General features: G+C 39.1%; 1 protein-coding gene across 1 annotated transcript; it reads left to right on the top strand.

Annotated features, from left to right (window-relative positions):
- Positions 1-1,785: 1,785 nt before the first annotated feature.
- On the top strand, positions 1,786-3,283 carry KRTAP29-1 (keratin associated like protein 29-1). Its single transcript, XM_072742751.1, has one exon. It carries the CDS (start codon positions 1,833-1,835, stop codon positions 2,814-2,816), a length of 984 nt encoding a protein of 327 aa, XP_072598852.1. The 5' UTR covers positions 1,786-1,832; the 3' UTR covers positions 2,817-3,283.
- The last annotated feature ends 18,260 nt before the right edge of the window (positions 3,284-21,543 follow it).

Raw genomic sequence — 21,543 nt, forward strand, 5'->3', positions numbered from 1 at the left:
TTGAAAGATGAAAGCTTTGGGTTATAGACAGTCAAGAACAGAACAGACTGCAGTGATCCCTGCTGTTTGCAAGGTGCAAAATTATTAGTGATAAGTTGGATGGCAAAAGGAGTGATTGGTGCTATAACACAAAAGGCAATGGTAGAAAAAAAAAAGATACTCTAATAACAAGGGTTAGGATTTCTAGGATTTCCCAGGCATCATTCTGATCACTTCTTTTCCTTTTAAAATGAGGGTGAGGAGGAAGGTGCCAAGGAGCAGGTATTCTTTAGCTGGTACTTTGAAATGTACCTTCCAGAATTTCCAGCATTTTCAGTAATTTTGAGGCAGCTAATAAAAATAAAAATAACCTGAGCAACAGCAATGCACTGAGTTGGTAAACTCTCAGTACTTTGGATACTTGGGTAATAAGCTAACAAGTCCCACAGAGTGAGTTAGTAGCAGAGCCAGAAAATGACACCAGCCCTGTTGTGATCCCAAGGCCAAGATTTTTCTGTTTTGCTGTGAATCTTTGGTGTGAACCAGGTCAGGACAGGGTCGGGTGTGAGATGCTGAAGTTGGCGGTGATGCAGAGCCAGGATGAGCCCAGAAAAGGGGGGAAGAATTCGGAAAACCAGTGCCTCATAAATCCCTCTTGGAAGAGGGTGATTTAACACTGAAATTACTTTGCAGTGATGTCCTTATATCACTTTCAGTTGTTGCAGTTTTATATTTATAGAACTCATACACTGTGAACTACATAGCATGAATTTAATCCTTGGCAAAATATTTTGCAGTTATTAAAATTTCCAAATTAAAAGATTGTATTTGTGTATATGGCTAAGTAGAGGTATCCAGTTTAATCTAGCAGATGATTCCAGTTATGGGAGTGGACAAATGGTCCCCATCATGAGGCCTGGACCATAGGCCCATGAATCTGTGCACTGCTGTATAAATGTCAATCTTCTATCACTATATATTACTGCTTTTTTCCCTCCACTCCCAAGTCAGGAGGTCTAAGAGATAATTAAGACCAGAAGCTTTGGGGTCAGCCCAAACTAGGTTTGGATCTTATTTCAACCATTTATTACTTGCATAATTCTGGGAACAGGATTTAAACTCTCTGACTTGGTTTTGCTACCTCTAACACAGTACCAAGAATTACACCTGCTACCTAAGGTCGTTGCAAGATTTAATGAAAAATGCAGTCAAGGACTTGATGTATAGTAAGTTACTATAAATGGAATGGAAGCCATTACTACTACAATTACTATTATTCTTAGTGTTAATAATAAAATTGAGTTTCAGGAAAACCAAATGGGAAGATTCTAGAAAGAGGTGGAGACATTGGAGTGCCCTTAGGATGCACTGCCTGATTTTCTGTTTGCCATCTCGCACATCACCCTCTTTCAACTGGGTCAAGGCTTCATTTCCTGATTCTCTAAATGGTGCAGAACTGCATTCCTGGGGAAAGAGCCGACTGCTTTGGCTGAGCTGAGGCCTCCTGATGAAAGGTTAGTTTAGGGAAAAGCCTGCATCAAGGCGGCTGGAGAACAACCTGTAAAAGAGACAGCTCATCCCAGAGCAGGAATAGCATCGATGAATCTAAACCCAGGAAAGATAACTCTCAACTCAACAGACAAGTTTTTAAACTGGGGATAATATCTTCCAGGCTCCTGAAGCCTGCTAATCAGATGTTTGTATGCAAATGGGTGGAAACAATAACACGGAAAGATGCTCTAAGCTGTACCAACACCCCTAGTGAAGGACTATAAAAGCCCCCATGTATTAGATGTCTTTCACACTCGGGTATACTGAGTTTGCAACTTCCTAGCAAGGTTAACGCCAGCACCATGGTGGACAGCTGTTGCCCCAGAACCACCATGACCATTCCAGCTGTGCCCACTTTCATATGCTCAAATGGTGGTAGCTTCCGAAATGGTATCTGTTTGCCTAGTTCCTGCCGGAGCAGAACGTGGCAACTGGTCACATGCCAAGAAAGCTGTCAGCCATCCAGCAGTGCCCCAAGTGGCTGTGAACCTGCTTCTTGCCAACCTACCTGCCTTCCAACAACTTCTTCTGTTGGTTTTGTCTGCCAACCCATTTGCTCCTGTACGGCCTGCTATGAATCTGGCACTGGTCAGTCTCCATGTCTGGTTAGCTCATGCCAACCCTCCTGCTCAGAATCTACCAGTTGTCAGGTAAATTGCTGTGAAGCCAGCCTCAACCAGCAAACCTCCTGCCAAGAACCTGTCTTTGTGTCTGGATCATGCCAGGCAGCTTGTGGCCAATCGGTCTGCTGTGACACTAGGTCCTGCCAGCCATCCTGCTCTGAAGTAACTTCCTGTGCTGAAAATTCTTGCCCACCAACCATCTGTGCAGCTAGTCCATGCCAGTCAACTTGCTGCCAACAAGGTTCATGTCAACCCACTAATGGCAAAGATCAGCTCTGCAAATCAACTTATTACCAACCCATCTGCTACATTTTTAAGACTTGCCAATTGGTTCCCTTTATGCCTGTTCCCTGCCAGCCGTCAACTTGTGTGTTCAGTTCTTGCAATCCTACATGCTGTGTGTCCTCCCTTTGCCAGCCACTTTACTGCCAACCATCTCCTTCGATATCCTTCGTCTGCCAGCCAGTAGGTAACTGCCAGCCCCCATGTTTTGTAAAGAATGCTTGCAAACTAGTTTCCTGTGGCACCATGCTTTCTGGCCAACCAACTTGTGAGGGATCCGCTTCCTGCAACCGAGATGTCTGCAAATCCCCTTCCTGTCAACCAGCTTGCTGTGTGACAGGTTTAGGCAAACCTTCCAGCGGTGGCTGCAATTGCTTTTGACCAACTGCCCCAAGTCTCTGCAAAGCTAGCACCTGCTCGCCAACTTCCTGACAACTCAGGCATAAGTCCAGCTGCTGTAAGGCAACGCTTCACTGATGCAGCACTCTCCACATTTCTGAGGTCTGCCACTATCTGCAAATGCATTGCTACCCTGTGGTGTCCTTTTCCGCCTGAGTGCAAATGCTATCTGCATGCTAACTTCATTCTCAGTCCAGCCCCAGATTCTATCCAGGGGCTGGCGAGGGAATTTGCCCAGGCACTAAGAAAGAGATCTTTCTTTATCAAGGAGAAAGTTTCAGCAAGCACGGTCCACGTTACAGCTTGCATTTGCTCATGTTATCATTTCATTTCACCTCCGCAAAACCTCCTCTCCGGCTTTTCTTTCATTTGATGCTGCCCAGTCTTTAAAAAGACTTCTCTGATGTCAATTGCCAATAAAACTGAGTGGTTAAACATCATGAATAAAACTCTCAGAATGCTTTCATTTCTTTTAATACACCTCCACATAGATTTCCTTCAGATCACATTTGAACATGATGACCTTGGCTTCTCTAAATTAGTGGGTCCGCCGTGGTCTGAAAGGGTGGTTGGTATCTGCAATTATCGATTCTCAAATTGGAAGGGAGAAAGAAAGGACAAACAATCCCCTGGCTTCCAATCTTTATACCATCAAAAACGTTTTTGAATTGGGTGGATTCCATCTCCCCACAGTGAACAGACTTGGAAAGCCAAAGACAGAAATGGTCTAGGGAAGCCACAGACTAAAATAAACAAAGTTTTTGGCCATCAATAATAGCTAAGGGTTTATGAACTTAACATTGTTTTTTAAAAGATTTTTAATTTTATGAGAGAGAGAGAGAGAGAGAGCAGGAGGCTGGGGTAGAGGGAGAGGGAATCCTAAACAGACTCTGCGCTGAGTGCAGAGCCTGATCTCACAACCCTGATATCACGACTTGAGCCAAAACCAAGAGCTGGATACCCAACCGACTGCACCATCTAGGCACCCCTTAACACTGGTTTTAATGATCAGTTAATCTAATGGACGATTTAAATAAAATGTAAAATTAGAAAATTTCAACTATTGTTTACATTTTTGACATTTTAAGAGGAAGTTTTATTTATTTATTTATTTATTTATTTATTTATTTATTTATTTAATTTTATTGGAATTCAATTTGCCAACATATAGCATAACATCCAGTGCTCATCCCATCAAGCGCCCCCCTCAGTGCCCGTCACCCAGTCACCCCCACCCCCTGCCCACCTCCCTTTCCACCACCCCTTGTTCATTTCCCAGAGTTAGGAGTCTCTCATGTTCTGTCTCCCTCTCTCTGATATTTCCCACTCATTTTTTCTCCTTTCCCCTTTAAAAATAATTAGTCTTAGGAAACATCTGAACTAGTATTCCTACTATGAAATTATCAAATCTAACATTTAAGAAATAGTTGGAGTGGTTTTTTGGGGGGAGAAAGATTAGAGGGAGGTTTGCAGAATCCACATGTAGCAAATATGCAGAGTCCTTCCTCAAGGGGTTCTGGCCTTCCCTTTAATCAAAGGCTCTGAGTCTGTGAAATGATTTAGGTCTGAAATTCAGAACGCTCTTTTTTTTTTTTGTATTTTTTTATTGGGGTTTGATTTGCCAACATATAGTATAACACCCAGTGCTCATCCTGTCAAGTGGCCCCTTCAGTGTCTGTCACCCAGTCACCCCATCCCCCCGCCCACCTCCCCTTCCACTACCCCTTGTTCATTTCCCAGAGTTAGGAGTCCTTCATGTTCTGTCACCCTCTCTGATATTTCCCACTAATTTTCTCTCCTTTTGCAGAACATTCCTACAACAGGTCCTAATGGGACACATTTGAGGATGCTCACTGTGAGATTTCTATGATGATATAGATTTTAAAGGAAATCTATGTCCACCACTAGAAGAGTGGGTAGGCAGCAAGGGGTTATTTTTTCCATGAGGTACTATCTTGGTATGGTTCTCCAGAGAGAAACAACAGGATATATATATAAAGAGGTGTAATAAAAGGAATTTTCTCATGTATTTTTGGAGGCTGGTATGTCCAAATCTGTAGTGCAGGCCAACAAGCCAGTTATCAAGGAGAGCCAGCACTGAAGATGAAATCTGAAGGCTGTCTACTGGAGAATATACTGTAAACAGAATAAAATAGCTGCCTATAGATAAGGGGGCATTAGGAGAACAGGAATTAATTTAATTGGTATATAAGTATATAAGTTAAAAATACGACAGAGTTCTTGCAAGGATAAAACATGGTAATATGCCATCAGGAATATAATTAACTCAATTATTTGTAACTAAAATCCAAAAGGAAAAATCCAAAACACAGGAGGAAAAGAAGAGAGGGACCTTGATATTGCAAAAGAATGACAATAGTTGGAATGTATTTTAGAAATGACATTTTGATGGATACCCCATTTAAATTCCCTCTCCCACAATTTGCATGGAGACTTGAGTCAAGTCAGAGGAAGGGTGAGGCTCTGGAAACCGTGATGCATTTGACCTCAGTCCTGGACAGAATTGTCAACAATGTTTCATATATTATACATTTAAGTATGTCTCTTTAAATCATTTGCTTACTAATACCAGAATTCTTGATATAGCTGGAATTTCAAATTTCATTTTACAATAGTTTTTGACCCACTTATATGTAATTTATCTATCTATCTATCTATCTATCTATCTATCTATCTATCTATCATCTATCATTTCCTTTCCAATTGTAGATTTCTCTGTTGTACTGGCAAATGTTTTGCACTGGCCATCTGTTAACATGCAAACTGCATATTTTAAACATGGCAAGTGTAAAAGGTGTTTTGGGAAACTGTGTATTTCTTCATACTTGGCAACAGTTTAAATAACAGAGCATTTATTAGCTCCTTTTAGGTTTGCTAGGACTTGTTCATAAAACATCAGAACCTCCTATTATCAACAATGTTCTGCCAAGCCTGAACATGCTTATAACTAAATCTTTATTTACCCTTACATCCCAAATAGGGGAGCAAATTGTCTTGATGATTACAGCTTTGTAATATAGCTTCAAATCAGACATTATGATGCCACTAGCTCTGGTTTTCTTTTTCAACATTCCTTTGGCTATTCAGGATCTTTTCTGGTTCCATACAAATGTTAGGATTATTTGTTCCAGCTCTGTGAAAAATGTTGATGGTATTTTGATAGGGATTGCATTGAATATGTAGATTGTTCTGGGTAGCATAGACATTTTAACAATATTTGTTCTTCCCACCCATGAGCATGGAATGTTTTTCCATTTCTTTGTGTCTTCCTCAATTTATTTTGTAAATTCCTTAGTTTTTAGACTATAGGTCCTTCACCTATTTGGTTAGATTTATTACTAGGCATCTTATAGTGTTTGGTGCAATTGTAAATGGGATTGATTCCTTAGTTTCTCTGTCTTCAGTCTCATTGTTAGTATATAGAAAAGCAACAGATTTCTGTGCATTGATTTTATATACTGCCACTTTGCTATTTTGTTGTTTGAGGTCTATCAATTTTGAGGTGGAGTCTTTTTGGGTTTTCCACATATAGTATCATGTCATCTGCAAAGAGTGAGAGTTTGACTTCTTTGCCAATTTGAATACCTCTTATTTCTATTTGTTGCCTGATTGCTGAGGCTAGGATTTCTTTTTTTTTTTTTTTTAACTTTATTTTATTTATTTTTTTTAAATTAATTTTTATTGGTGTTCAATTTACCAACATACAGAAAAACACCCAGTGCTCATCCCGTCAAGTGTCCACCTCAGTGCCCGTCACCCATTCCCCTCCAACACCCGCCCTCCTCCCCCCTTCCACCACCCCTAGTTCGTTTCCCCAAGTTAGGAGTCTTTATGTTCTGTCTCCCTTCCTGATATTTCCCAACATTTCTTCTCCCTTCCTTTATATTCCCTTTCACTATTATTTATATTCCCCAAATGAATGAGAACATACACTGCTTGTCCTTCTCCGATTGACTTATTTCACTCAGCATAATAGAGGCTAGGATTTCTAGCACTATGTTGAGCAACAGTGGTGAGCGTGAATATCCTTGTCATGTTCCTGACCTTAGGGGAAAAGCTCTCGGTTTTTCCCCATTGAGAATGATATGTGCTGTGGGCTTTTTGTAGATGGCTTTTATGATATTGAGGAATGTACCCTCCATCCCTAGGTTTTGAAGAGTTTTAATCAGGAAAGGATGCTGTATATTGTCAAATGCTTTTCCTGCATCACAGGAGAGGATCATAGGTTCTTGCTTTTTCTTTTATTAATGTGAAATGCAGATGTTGAACCATCCTTGCAGTCCAGGAAAAATCCAATTTGGTCATGGTGAATATTCTTTTTAATGTCTTGTTGGATCTTATTGGCTCATACCTTGGTGAGAATTTTAGCATCCATGTTCATCAGGGATATTGGGTGGTAATTCTCCTTTTAACATCAAAAAGAATGGTCTTTGCCTGATTTTGGGATCAAGGTAATGCTGGCTTCATAGACAAGTTTGGACATTTTCTTTCCATTTCTATTTTTTGATACAGCAGGTTAGGTATTATTTCTTCTTTCTTTCTTTCTTTTTATTTTTTAAATTTATTTTTTAATTGGTGTTCAATTTGCCAACATATAGAATAACATCCAGTGCTCATCCCATCAAGTGCCCCCCTCAGTGCCCATCACCCAGTCACCCCCACCCCCCACCTACCTCCCTTTCTACCACCCCTAGTTCGTTTCCCAGACAGAGATAGGAGTCTCTCATGTTCTGTCTCCCTTTCTGATATTTCCCACTCATTTTTCTCCTTTCCCCTTTATTCCCTTTCACTATTTTTTATATTCCCCAAATGAATGAGACCATATAATGTTTGTCCTTCTCTGATTGACTTATTTCACTCAGCATAATACCCTCCAGTTTCATCCACGTCGAAACAAATGGTGGGTATTTCTTCTTTAAATGTTTGGTAGAATACCCCTGGGAGGCCATCTGGTCTTAGACTCTTGTGTGTTGGGAGATTTTTATTTATTTATTTATTTATTTATTTATTTATTTATTTATTTATTTATTTATTTATTTATTTTTGTTGGGAGATTTTTGATTACTGCTTCAATTTCCTTGCTGGTTATGGATCTGTTCAGGTTTCCTATTTCTTCCTGTTTCAGTTTTGGTAATTCATATGCTTCCATGAATGAATCCATTCTTCCAGATTGCCTAATTTTTTGGCATATAGTTGCTTATAATATGTTCTTAAAATTGTTTGTATCTCCTTGGTGTTGGTTGTGATCCCTCCTCTTTCATTTATGATTTTATTTATTTGGTTCCTTTCTCTTCTCTCTTTTTTTAAAGTCTGGCTAGGGGTTTATCAATGTTATTAATTATTTCAATGAACCAGCTCCTAGTTTGTTGATCTGTTCAACTGTCCTTTTGGTTTCTATTTCATTGATTGCTGCTCTAATTTTTATTATTTCTCTCTTTTTTTGCTTGGTTTAGGCTTTATTTGCTGGTATTTCTCCAGCTCCTTTTGGTGTAAGGTTAGCTTGTATATTTAAGACTTTTCTAATGTTTTGATAGAGACTTGTATTGCTATGTACTTCCCTCTTACAACCACCTTTACTGTATCCCAAATGTTTTGAACAGCCATGCTTTCATTTTTGTTAGTTTGCATGAATTAAAAAATTTTTTTCTTTAATTTCCTGGTTGACCCATTCATTCTTTAGTAAGATGTTCACTAACTTCCAAGTGTTTGAGTTCCTTCCAAATTTCCTCTTGGGATTGAGTTCATGTTTCAAAGCACTGCGGTCTTAAAACATGCAGGTAATAATCCCAATCTTTTGGTATCAATTGAGACTGAATTTGTGACCCAGCGTGTGCTCTACTCTAGAGAATGTTCCATTTAACTCAGGAAGAAGGTGTATTTTGTTGCTTTAGGATGAAATGCTCTGTATATAACTGTGGAGTCCATCTGGTCTAGTGTGTCATTCATTCAAAGCCCTTGTTTCTTTGTTGATCTTCTATTTAGATTATCTGTCTATTGCTATGAGTAGGCTGTTGAAGTCCCCTACTATTATTGTATTATTATCTATGTGTTTCTTTATTTTTGTTATTAATTGGTTGATATAATTGGATGCTCCCAAATTAGGAGCATAAATATTTATAATTGTTAGATCTTGTTGGAAAGACTCTTTAGGTATGGTATAGTGTCCCTCTTCCTCTCTTACTACAATCTTTGGTTTAAAATCTAATTTTTATGATATGAAGATTGGTATCCTAGCTTTCTTTTGATGTCCATTAGCATGATAAACGGTTCTCCACCCCCTCACTTTCAGTCTGGAAGTGTCTTTCCATCTAAAATGAGTCTCTTGTAGACAGTGTGTGGATGGGTCTTGCTTTTTTATCCAATCAGAAACCCTGTATCTTTTGATTAGAGCATTTAGTCCATTTAAATTAAGAGTATTGAAAGATGAATTTAGTGCCACTGGATTACCTACAAAGTTCCTGTTTCTGTAGATTGTCTCTCTCTCTCTTTCTTTCTTGTCCATGTTACTTTGGGCTCTGTCTTTATTTAAAGGATCCCCTTTAATATTTATTGCATGGCTGGTTTAGTGGTTACATATTCTTTTAGTTCTTGTTTGTCATGGAAACTCTTTATCTCTCCTTCCATTCTGAATGACAGCCTTGCTGGATAAAGTATTTTTGGCTGCATGTTTTTCTCATTTAGTACCTTGAATATATCATGCCAGCCCTTTCTGGCCAGTCAGCTTTCCATAGATAGGTCTGTTGTTAGCCTAGTGTTTCTACCCCTGTAGTTTAAGAACCTGTCTCAAGTTGCTTTTAGAATTTTCTTTTTATTGCTGAGATTTGGAAGCTTCACTATTACATGTTGGGATGCTGTTCTATTTTTATTGATTTTTGAGATGTGTCCTCTAGCTCTTGGACTTGAATGCCTGTTTCCTTCCCCAGATTAGGGACATTCTCAGCTATACTTTGCTCAAATATACTTTCTGTCTCTTTCTTCTTCCTCAGAGACCCCAGTAATTCTAATATTGTTTCATGTTATGGTATTGCTGATTTTTCAAAGCCTTCCCTCATGGTCCATTAGTTGTTTTTCTCTCTTTTTCTCAGCTTCCTTCTTTTCCATCAACTTGTCTTCTATGTCACTTACTCTTTCTTCTGTCTCATTTACCCTAACTGTTACAGTACCCAATTTAGACTGCATCTCAGTTAAAAAATTTTTAATTTTAGCCTGATTAGATTTTATTTTGCTCTAAGAAATTCTCTAGTGTCTTGTATGCTTTTTTTTTCAAGCTCAGCTAGTAACTTTATAATTGTTTTTCAGATTTTCATCTCTAACATTTTACTTATATCCATATTGATTAGATGTGGCAGAGAATATTACCTCTGGTTATTTCTTTTGTTGTGAATTCCTGCTGTTGGTCATTTTGCCCAGAGAAAAATGGATGAAAAAGAGGATAAAATCAATAATATCAACCATGACCTAAGAGAAATAAACACTAGACAAATCTGAAAAGGTCAGAATCTAAAAAAGAAAAAAATAATAAAAATTTAAAAAGAGGGAGGGAGCAAGAATATAATCTCCCAGGTGGACAAAACAGGATGTTCCATTTGATCCTGAATGTATTTTGGTCTCTGTGTTAGAATACACTATATAACTATATCTGAAAAATGTAAAGAAAGGAAAACGTAGATTTTCAAAAAATAAAATTGAGTGCAGTGAAAAGAAGCCAAAAATGAAGAACATATCTACTTAATGAAAATGTAAAAAATTAAAGTTAAAAAAGAACTTAAAAACAATAATTGATGAAATAAGAAACTAGCTGAAAAGGAGAAAAAATAAAAAGGAAAATTTTAAACTGAAAGATAAACAAATCATGAGAAAAAACCTTTAATTCAATGTACTATTTTCCCTTAATGCTGGAGTTTTGAAGTCCTGTGTGCTCCATAAACTTGGTGTTCTCTGTTCTTCCAGGTAGTGTTCTGGGGAAAGGGCCTGTACATAGATTCTCAGGTGTCTCTGTCTGGGGGTACTGCCCCTGCCAGGGGGCTGGGATCAGTGTAAGCTGCTTCTGGTTGTTGTATGTGGCTTTTGTACCCTGAAGGCTTTCTGTGCCTGTTTAGAGGATGAAAACAAAAATGGCTGTGCTCGGATCTCCAGCCTCAGAGCTGAAAGATCATGGACTCCTTTCTTCAGTAAACTCTCAGAACTAAGTGTTGTGCCCAAGATTGCGAATCCGAGAAACCACCAAGGAGCCAACACCAATGCAAGCTCAGGAGGGTTTATTAGCAAGCTCGAGCTTGGGTCCAAGTATACCCGACACAGCGGAGCAGGGACTTGGACCCCGAAGTGGGTTACAGCTGGGTTTTTAATAGGCTGGTCTAGGGGATTTTCAGAAGGGATGGAGGAATTTCTCAAGTTCTGTTTACATTTTGATATGGGGTTTAAGGGCAGTGAGCTCTGTTCTCATTCTAATATGGGACTTTCTACCATGGGCGTGGGCTCTGTTGTCTTTCCGATATGGGATTCCCTGCGAGGACATTGAGGACATTCTGTAGTTTTTCCTATAAAGTTCAGCGCTTATTCACAGGGGCCTAAGATGGCTGTACTTGTGCTAATGCTAAACTTGAGGTGGAATGGCCTTGATTTTTCTCGGCCTCCACACTAAGTGGTCTTCACTTTTGTGTGTGCCAAACTTTGCAGACTCCTGTGGTGGACACCAGAACTGATCCTCCTGGGAGAAGGCAGAGAGTTACTGCATTTCTGTCCTTTGAGGACCCTCACATGAAGAGCAGTCATCGGGTTATGTGTGCTTCCGCACCACCCCTCCTGGGAGAAGTATTCATCCTTACTGATGGTTGAGTAATATTACATTGTATGTATTCCACATCTTCTTTATCTATTTGTCTGTCAATGGACATATGGACTTTTTCCATATTTTGGCTACTGTGGATATTGCTGCTATAAACATTGGGGGTACATATGCCCCTTTAAATCACTATTAAATTAAGCCTTTTAAACTCACTTAATTTAGTCTCTCCATATGAATGAATTATTAGGAGCTCAGCTTTATAACCAAGGAAGCAAGAACCTCGGATTAGCCTTCCAAACCTCAGGCCCTCAGTGATGCTTTGAATTTAAGGGTGTGGGTGGGTGGAAATACTCAATTAAAAAAATGGTTTTTAATACCTCTTATTGATCAGACATTAGCACATAAATCAGCTCAGTTATTTTTTCTTATTTTCAGATACCCTCAGATAACTCTATTTATCCGAATAAGATTGTCAGTGTGGCCTCCAGTTACAAGGTATGGGGAGATATTGGAAGTGCTTTGTAAACACTTAAAATTTTTTCTTGAGGGAACTATTTAAAGGATTCACGGCTTAAAAAGAGATAAACCAAAAAATAGTCTACAGAATAAAGAGATTAGAGAACAAGCTGATGGTTGCCAGAGGGAAGGTAGGTGGCGGATGGGTGAAATAGGTGGAGGGGATTAAGAGTATATTTATTGTGATGAACACTAAGTAATATATGGAACTGTTGAATCACTATATTGTGCACCTTAAACTAATATAACACTGTATGTTAACTACACTGAAATTCTTTTTTTTTTTTAATTAATTTTTATTGGTGTTCAATTTACCAACATACAGAAAAACACCCAGTGCTCATCCTGTCAAGTGTCCACCTCAGTGCCCGTCACCCATTCCCCTCCAACACCCGCCCTCCTCCCCCTCCACCACCCCTAGTTCGTTTCCCCGAGTTAGGAGTCTTTATGTTCTGTCTCCCTTCCTGATATTTCCCAACATTTCTTCTCCCTTCCTTTATATTCCCTTTCACTATTATTCATATTCCCCAAATGAATGAGAACATACACTGTTTGTCCTTCTCCAACTGACTTATTTCACTCAGCATAATACCCTCCAGTTCCATCCACGTTGAAGCAAATGGTGGGTATTTGTCGTTTCTAATTGCTGAGTAATATTCCATTGTATACATAAACCACATCTTCTTCATCCATTCATCTTTCGATGGACACCGAGGCTCCTTCCACAGTTTGGCTATTGTGGCCATTGCTGATAGAAACATCGGGGTGCAGGTGTCCCGACGTTTCATTGCATCTGAATCTTTGGGGTAAATCCCCAACAGTGCAATTGCTGGGTCGTAGGGCAGGTCTATTTTTAACTCTTTGAGGAACCTCCACACAGTTTTCCAGAGTGGCTGCACCAGTTCACATTCCCACCAACAGTGTAAGAGGGTTCCCTTTTCTCCGCATCCTCTCCAACATTTGTTGTTTCCTGCCTTGTTAATTTTCCCCATTCTCACTGGTGTGAGGTGGTATCTCATTGTGGTTTTGATTTGTATTTCCCTGATGGCAAGTGATGCAGAGCATTTTCTCATGTGCTTGTTGGCCATGTCCATGTCTTCCTCTGTGAGATTTCTCTTCATGTCTTTTGCCCATTTCATGATTGGATTGTTTGTTTCTTTGGTGTTGAGTTTAATAAGTTCTTTATAGATTTTGGAAACTAGCCCTTTATCTGATACGTCATTTGCAAATATCTTCTCCCATTCTGTAGGTTGTCTTTTAGTTTTGTTGACTGTATCCTTTGCTGTGCAAAAGCTTCTTATCTTGATGAAGTCCCAATAGTTCATTTTTGCTTTTGTTTCTTTTGCCTTTGTGGATGTATCTTGCAAGAAATTACTGTGGCCAAGTTCAAAAAGGGTGTTGCCTGTGTTCTCCTCTAGGATTTTGATGGACTCTTGTCTCACATTTAGATTTCTCATCCATTTTGAGTTTATCTTTGTGTATGGTGAAAGAGAGTGGTCCAGTTTCATTCTTCTGCATGTGGATGTCCAATTTTCCCAGCACCATTTATTGAAGAGACTGTCTTTCTTCCAGTGGATAGTCTTTCCTCCTTTATCGAATATTAGATGACCGTACATTTCAGGGTCCATTTCTGGGTTCTCTATTCTGTTCCATTGATCTATGTGTCTGTTTTTGTGCCAGTACCACACTGTCTTGATGACCACAGCTTTGTAGTACAACCTGAAGTCTGGCATTGTGATGCCCCCAGCTATGGTTTTCTTTTTTAAAATTCCCCTGGCTATACGGGGTCTTTTCTGATTCCACACAAATCTTAAAATAATTTGTTCTAACTCTCTGAAGAAAGTCCATGGTATTTTGATAGGGATTGCATTAAACGTATAAATTGCCCTGGGTAACATTGACATTTTTACAATATTAATTCTGCCAATCCATGAGCATGGAATATTTTTCCATCTCTTTGTGTCTTCCTCAATTTCTTTCAGAAGTGTTCTATAGTTTTTAGGGTATAGATCTTTTACCTCTTTGGTTAGGTTTATTCCTAGGTATCTTATGCTTTTGGGTGCAATTGTAAATGGGATTGAGTCCTTAATTTCTCTTTCTTCAGTCTCATTGTTAGTGTATAGAAATGCCATTGATTTCTGGGCATTGATTTTGTATCCTGCCACGCTACCAAATTGCTGTATGAGTTCTAGCAATCTTGGGGTGGAGGCTTTTGGGTTTTCTATGTAGAGTATCATGTCATCGGCGAAGAGGGAGAGTTTGACTTCTTCTTTGCCAATTTGAATGCCTTTAATGTCTTTTTGTTGTCTGATTGCTGAGGCGAGGACTTCCAGAACTATGTTGAACAGCAGTGGTGAGAGTGGACATCCCTGTCTTGTTCCTGATCTTAGGGGAAAGGCTCCCAGTGCTTCCCCATTGAGAATGATATTTGCTGTGGGCTTTTCGTAGATGGCTTTTAAGATGTCGAGGAAAGTTCCCTCTATCCCAACACTCTGAAGGGTTTTGATCAGGAATGGATGCTGTATTTTGTCAAATGCTTTCTCTGCATCTAATGAGAGGATCATATGGTTCTTGGTTTTTCTCTTGCTGATATGATGAATCACATTGATGGTTTTACGAGTGTTGAACCAGCCTTGTGTCCCAGGGATAAATCCTACTTGGTCATGGTGAATAATTTTCTTAATGTGTTGTTGGATCCTATTGGCTAGTATCTTGTTGAGAATTTTTGCATCCATGTTCATCAGGGATATTGGTCTGTAATTCTCCTTTTTGGTGGGGTCTTTGTCTGGTTTCGGAATTAAGGTGATGCTGGCCTCGTAGAACGAATTTGGAAGTACTCCATCTCTTTCTATCTTTCCAAACAGCTTTAGTAGAATAGGTATGATTTCTTCTTTAAACGTTTGATAGAATTCCCCTGGGAAGCCATCTGGCCCTGGACTCTTGTGTCTTGGGAGGTTTTTGATGACTGCTTCAATTTCCTCCCTGGTACACTGAAATTCAAATAAATAAATAAAAAAAAAGAACTCAAAGCTCATATCAATTGGCATTTTTAAGATGAGTAGAGATTATTAGGAAATTAACCAGGAAAGTACTATTGTAGCTAGGAAGACCATTCAAAGTTATGACAAAAGAAAGGAAAAAGGAAACAAAAATAAAGCAATTGAGGAAACCCTTGTTATGTGGAAATTTATGCTCACACTCTAGTTTATTTATTCTTCTTATGATTTGGATAGAACATGAAAGTCAATCCATAGGTTATGTGCTCTAGTGCAACTCATGGGAAGGAAGGAAGGACTATGATGGGTGTGTTATTGATAACAAGCTGCTGATGTTAGATTATAACCGGTGAACAAAGACACAAAAGATAGGGTCAGTGCAACATTTTGATGATAACTACGTTACTGAAGATTCTTTTTTTTTTAATTGGTAGAGAAAATAAAAGTAAATAAATTCAAAGTCATTCTGAAATACAATTAGAAATGTCATAAGTAGCAACAGATATTATGGTAGAAGTGAATGAAAACATAAATGTCATCATGAATGTTCATAGTGCAGTGGTGTGAACAAAGATGCATGACAAGTTAGTACTACAGAGCCATACTGCTGAGCCTCAGAATCTACATTAAGAAGGACCCAAACTAAATGATGTGAAGTCACCTTAAAAAGAAGGATATCTTCAAAGTCTGACCAATTGATTCAGATCTGATTGAAGATGTGAGAAATATGTAGCTTAACTGAGAGTATTGGTGAATCATGGAAACTCAGTTAGGACAAGCACTGAAGCAAATGTTGGCAGGGACTAGCCAAGCACCACTCAAAGGGAAACAGAGAGTTTAGTCACAGAACTATGAATTTTGTAAAAATCGTAAAAATTGTATAAAAATTTGATGTGGGCATCAAATACCACCTGACATTTAGTTCCTTTAACTTCTTAAAGGATTTTAACTTAAAATCCTTAACTGATTGCTTGCTCATGGTGTGGTTGAGAAGCTCCTGTTATAGTTAATTCTCTGTAAGTACATACATAGGCCTCCTTGTTTTATGGGCTTGGCTAATATGAGTCTGCTCCAAGAGGTGGCTTCGCCACTTAGTATGTAAACAAAATCAGGTCTTTGAGACTGCAAGCCTTAATGTGATAGCTAACTTTGTCAAGGCTATGAATTCTGTCCTGAATGCCTTTGGAAAACAGCCTCCAAGGAAACACATATTATCATGATAATGTATGTGTTTTCTTTAAAGCATTGTGAACTTCAGAAAATGAAGACATGTTAAGTGAGCAATCAATCAGATAATGATAGGGTGAGACAGAGAGTGTTTAGGGACCTCAAAGAATCTTAGGCATGGAAGGAATCCTGATAAACTTCCTGCCAAGTGGTTGTCAGTTCTAATGCTGGAATGTCTAGTAATAAAACATTTGTGTACCTGGGGTGGTCCGGCCCATCTTTAGGATGCTCTTATAAAGAGTGTCTCCACATTTTGGTTCTCTGAACTTTTCCTTCATTGGAAGCATCTGTGACTGTATAATCAGAATAGCATTTCTTTTCTTTTAAGATTTTGTTTATTTATTCATGAGAGACACACACACACACACACACAGAGGCAGAGACATAGGAGAAACAGGCTCCCTGTAGAGAGTGTGATGTGGGACTCAATCCCAGGACCCTGGAATCACGATCTGAGCCAAAAGAAGACGCTCAACCACTGAGACACCCAGGTGCCCCCAGAATAGCATTTCTGAGCACTTCCCTACCATAACTAGCTCTACTTTCTATTTCAGTGCCCTGGGCCAGGAAATCTCATCCTTTTTCTTCTAAACATCACGATTATCTTTCTGCTCTGTAGTATCTTTTTGCTCTATTCGAATGCAGTTTCAATCAAGCATACATTTCCCTGATTGGTTTTCACATATTTTAAGATAGTCCTTCTGTAGCAAGTTTACCATCATTACCTTTGCTCACCAGATACTCCTCACTGATAAAAACAGGTTTAGAGTGGTTTATCTGGATGCTTAAGAATTTTCTACTCTGTTTTAGTTACACTGAGATCCTGAACACAACACCTAGAGATTTGGATGTATCTTCATCCCTTTCCATTGCATATGTGCCGTTTAGTGAGCTGCATTTTCAGTGCATCATCAGTTTTCTGTGTCTGGCCCAGAAGGCTATAACATGCCCACATAATGAGAGCTCATCCATGCATATCTCCTTCTATGTTCATCTACATTTTCTCAACAGCAGAAGAAGACAGGAGAGGCTAAGCCATGGGGATTGAAATCAGATAGATGAAAATTCACATCATTCATGTTCTGCTATAGACTACAGGCTTTTGGGGAAGTTATTTAATATATTCCAACCATCCTTCATTGTTTTTTTTCTTTTTTTTGCATATACATTGCTGAGGAGCTTCTGTACCCAAATTCTTCTTTCAACATCACTCCTTTTGTTCTACATTACAAGTTGATTCGTGAGTTCCATATTGAACTTTTCTCTGTTCCTCCCTGGTTGGGTTGGCCAGTTACAATCCTGCATAGATAGAGACGTCTCAACCCACTCTTCCTATATCCTTGGTGATAAAGGCTCATCAACCCTACTTAGGGCATATAAAGGCATATAAATTTCATCTCCTGTTTGTATTCTACCAGAAGCACAATAAGGGTAGGGAGCTGGAATGTCTCGTTCACTCCTGTAGTTCCAACATCTGGCACAGTACTTAACACACAGTAAGTACTCAGTAACTCTTGTTGAAATAAAGGACACTTTTAATATCCAGATGTAATTCTCAGTTCTCTCTCCCCTCCCCCATGCAAGCCCCAACTATGGATAGGAAAGGGATAGGACAATGTGTGAAAGTGTTAATTTGTTTTCGTGTTCAAAGTTTGCTAGGCCATGTACTTTCCCTAGCCTGATGGTGAGGGAGTATAAGTACACAATGAGTGTGGCATGTTAACCTCAGATATAAAACTGTCAGATTTCTTACAAACAAAAATGAATATATTCTGGTATAGCAGAGAATTGCATTTTGAGATAAGCAGCTAGGGCAAGACCATAGCCAAGTCCTAAGAGGAAAGGGTGAAGCTGGGAGGGCTGCTGTAAACAAAGAGGCCATTGGAGCAAACTGGGAGGTTGAAATATGTTAGTTTTTCATTGGCTGAGCTGATTTATTTATTTATTTAGTGTATATATATTTTATTTTATTTTATTATTATTTTTAATAATAAACTTATTTTTTATTGGTGTTCAATTTGCCAACATACAGAATAACACCCAGTGCTCATCCCATCAAGTGCCCCCCTCAGTGCCCGTACCAGTCACCCCCACCACCACCCACCTCCCTTTCTACCACCCCTTGTTCGTTTCCCAGAGTTAGGAGTCTCTCATGTTCTGTCACCCTCACTGAAATTTCCCTCATTTTCTCCCTTTCCCCTTTATTCCCTTTCACTACCTTTTATATTCCCCAAATGAATGAGACCATATTATGTATGTCCTTCTCCAATGGACTCACTTCACTCAGCATAAAACCCTACAGTTCTATCCACAGTGAAGCAAATGGTGGGTATTTGTCAATTATAATTGCTGAGTAATATTCTATTATATATATACCATATCTTCTTTATCCATTCATCTTTCGATCTTTCACTGAGGCTTCTTCCACAGTTTGGCTATTGTGGACATTGCTGCTATAAACATCAGGGTGCAGGTGTCCTGGCAATTCACTGCATGTGTAACTTTGGGGTAGATCCCCAGCAGTACAATTGCTGGGTCATAGGGTAGTTCTATTTTTAACATTCGAGGAACCTCCATACAGTTTTCCAGAGTGGCTGTACCAATTAACATTCCCACCAACAGTGCAAGAGGGTTATCCTTTCTCCACATCCTCTCCAACATTTGTTATTTCCTGTCTTGTTAATTTTCACCATTCTCATTGGTGTGAGGTGGTATCTCATTGTGGTTTTGATTTGTATTTCCCTGATGGCAAGTGATGTGGAGCATTTTCCTCAAGTGCTTGTTGGCCATGTGTATGTCTTTTTTGGTGAAATTTCTGTTCATGTCTTTTGCCCATTTCATGGGATTGTTTGTTTCTTTGCGGTTGAGTTTAATAGGTTCTTTATAGATCCTGGATACTAGCCCTTTATCTGATACGTCATTTGCAAATATCTTCTACCATTCTATAGGTTGTCTTTTAGTTTTGTTGATGATTCCCTTGGCTGTGCAAAAGCTTCTTATCTTGATGAAGTCCCACTAGTTCATTTTTGCTTTGTTTCCCTTGCCTTCATGAATGTATCTTGCAAGAAGTTGCTGTGGCCAAGTTCAAAAAGGGTGTTGCCTGTATTCTCCTCTAGGATTTTGATGAATTCTTGTCTCACATTTAGATATTTCATCCATTTTGAGTTTATTTTGTGCGTGGTGTGAGAATGCTCTAGTTTCATTCTTCAGCATGTGGATGTCCAATTTTCCCAGCACCATTTACTGAAGAGACTGTCTTTCTTCCAGGGGATAGTCTTTCTTGTTTTGTCAAATATTAGTTGACCATAGAGTTGAGGGTCCACTTCTGGATTCTCTAGTCTGTTCCATTGATCTATGTGTCTGTTTTGTGCCAGTACCACGCTGTCTTGATGACCACAGCTTTGTAGTACAACCTAAAATCTGGTATTGTGATGCCTCCAGCTATGGTTTTCTTTTTAATATTCCCCTGGCTATTTGGGGTCTTTTCTGATTCCACACAAATCTTAAGATGATTTGTTTCAACTCTCTGAAGAAAGTCCATGGCATTTTGATAGGGATTGCATTAAATGTGTAAATTGCCCTGGGTAGCATTGACATTTTCAGAATATTAATTCTTTCAATCCATGAGCATGGAATATTTTTCCATCTCTTTGTGTCTTCCCCAATTTTTTTCAGAAGTGTTCTGTAGTTTTTAGGGTAGAGATCCTTTACCTCTTTGGTTAGGTTTATTCCTAGCTATCTTATGCTTTTGGATGCAATGGGATTGACTCCTTAATTTCTCTTCAGTTTCATTGTTAGTGTATAGAAATGCCACTGAAATCTGGGCATTGATTTTGTATCCTGCCACACTGCCAAATTCCTGTATGAGTTCTAGCAATCTTGGGGTGGAGTCTTTTGGGTTTTCTATGTAGAGTATCATGTCATCTGCAAAGAGGGAGAGTTTGACTTCTTTTTTTGCCAATTTGTTTTTTTTTTTTAAATACTAGTCTGTTTATTTTTTATTTTTTATTTATTTATGATAGTCACACAGAGAGAGAGAGAGAGAGAGGCAGAGACACAGGCAGAGGGAGAAGCAGGCTCCATGCACCGGGAGCCCGATGTGGGATTTGATCCCGGGTCTCCAGGATCGCGCCCTGGGCCAAAGGCAGGCGCCAAACCACTGCGCCACCCAGGGATCCCTTTTTTTTGCCAATTTGAATGCCTTTTATTTCTTTTTGTTTCCTGATTGCTGAGGCTAGGACTTCTAGTACTATGTTGAATAGCAGTGGTGAGAGTGGACATCCTTGTCTTGTTCCTGATCTTAGGGGAAAGAATCCCAGTGTTTCCCCATTGAGAATATTTGCTGTGGGCTTTTTGTAGATGGCTTTGCAGTTGCTAAGGAATGTTCCCTCTATCTCTACACTCTGAAGAGTTTTGATCAGGAATGGATGCTGTATTTTGTTCAATGCTTATTCTGCATCTATTGAGAGGATATATGGTTGTTGTTTTTTCTCTTGCTGATATGATCAATCACATTGATTGCTTTATGAGTGTTGAACCAGCCTTGCATCCCGGGGATAAATCCCACTTGGTCATGGTGAATAATCTTCTTATTGGATCCTATTTGCTAGTATCTGGTTGTGAATTAAGGTGATGCTGGTCTCAGAATGAGTTTGGAAGTACTCCATCTCTTTTTATCTTTCCAAACAGCTTTAGTAGAATAGGTATGGTTTCCTCTTTAAACATTTGATATAATTTCCCTGGGAAGTCATCTGGTCCTGGACTTTTGTGTCCTGGGAGGTTTTTGATCACCGCTTCAATTTCCTCTCTGGTTATTGGCCTGCTCAGGTTTTCTATTTCTCCCTGTTCCAGTTTTGGTAGTTTGTGGTTTTCCAGAAATGCGTCCATTTCTTCTAGATTGCCTAATTTATTGGCATATAGCTGCTCATAATACGTTTTTAAAATCGTTTGTATTTCCTTGGTGTTGGTAGTGATCTCTCCTTTCTCATTTATGATTTTATTAATTTGAGTCTTTTCTCTCTTCTTTTTTATAAGGCTGGCTAATGGTTTATTTATCTTATTAATTCTTTCAAAGAACCAACTCCTGATTTTGTTAATCTGTTCCACAGCTCTTCTGGTCTCTATTTCATTGAGTTATGCTCGAATCTTTATTAACTCTCCT

This window comes from Vulpes vulpes, chromosome 2 (assembly GCF_048418805.1).
Source record: "Vulpes vulpes isolate BD-2025 chromosome 2, VulVul3, whole genome shotgun sequence".
Taxonomy (NCBI): domain Eukaryota; kingdom Metazoa; phylum Chordata; class Mammalia; order Carnivora; family Canidae; genus Vulpes; species Vulpes vulpes.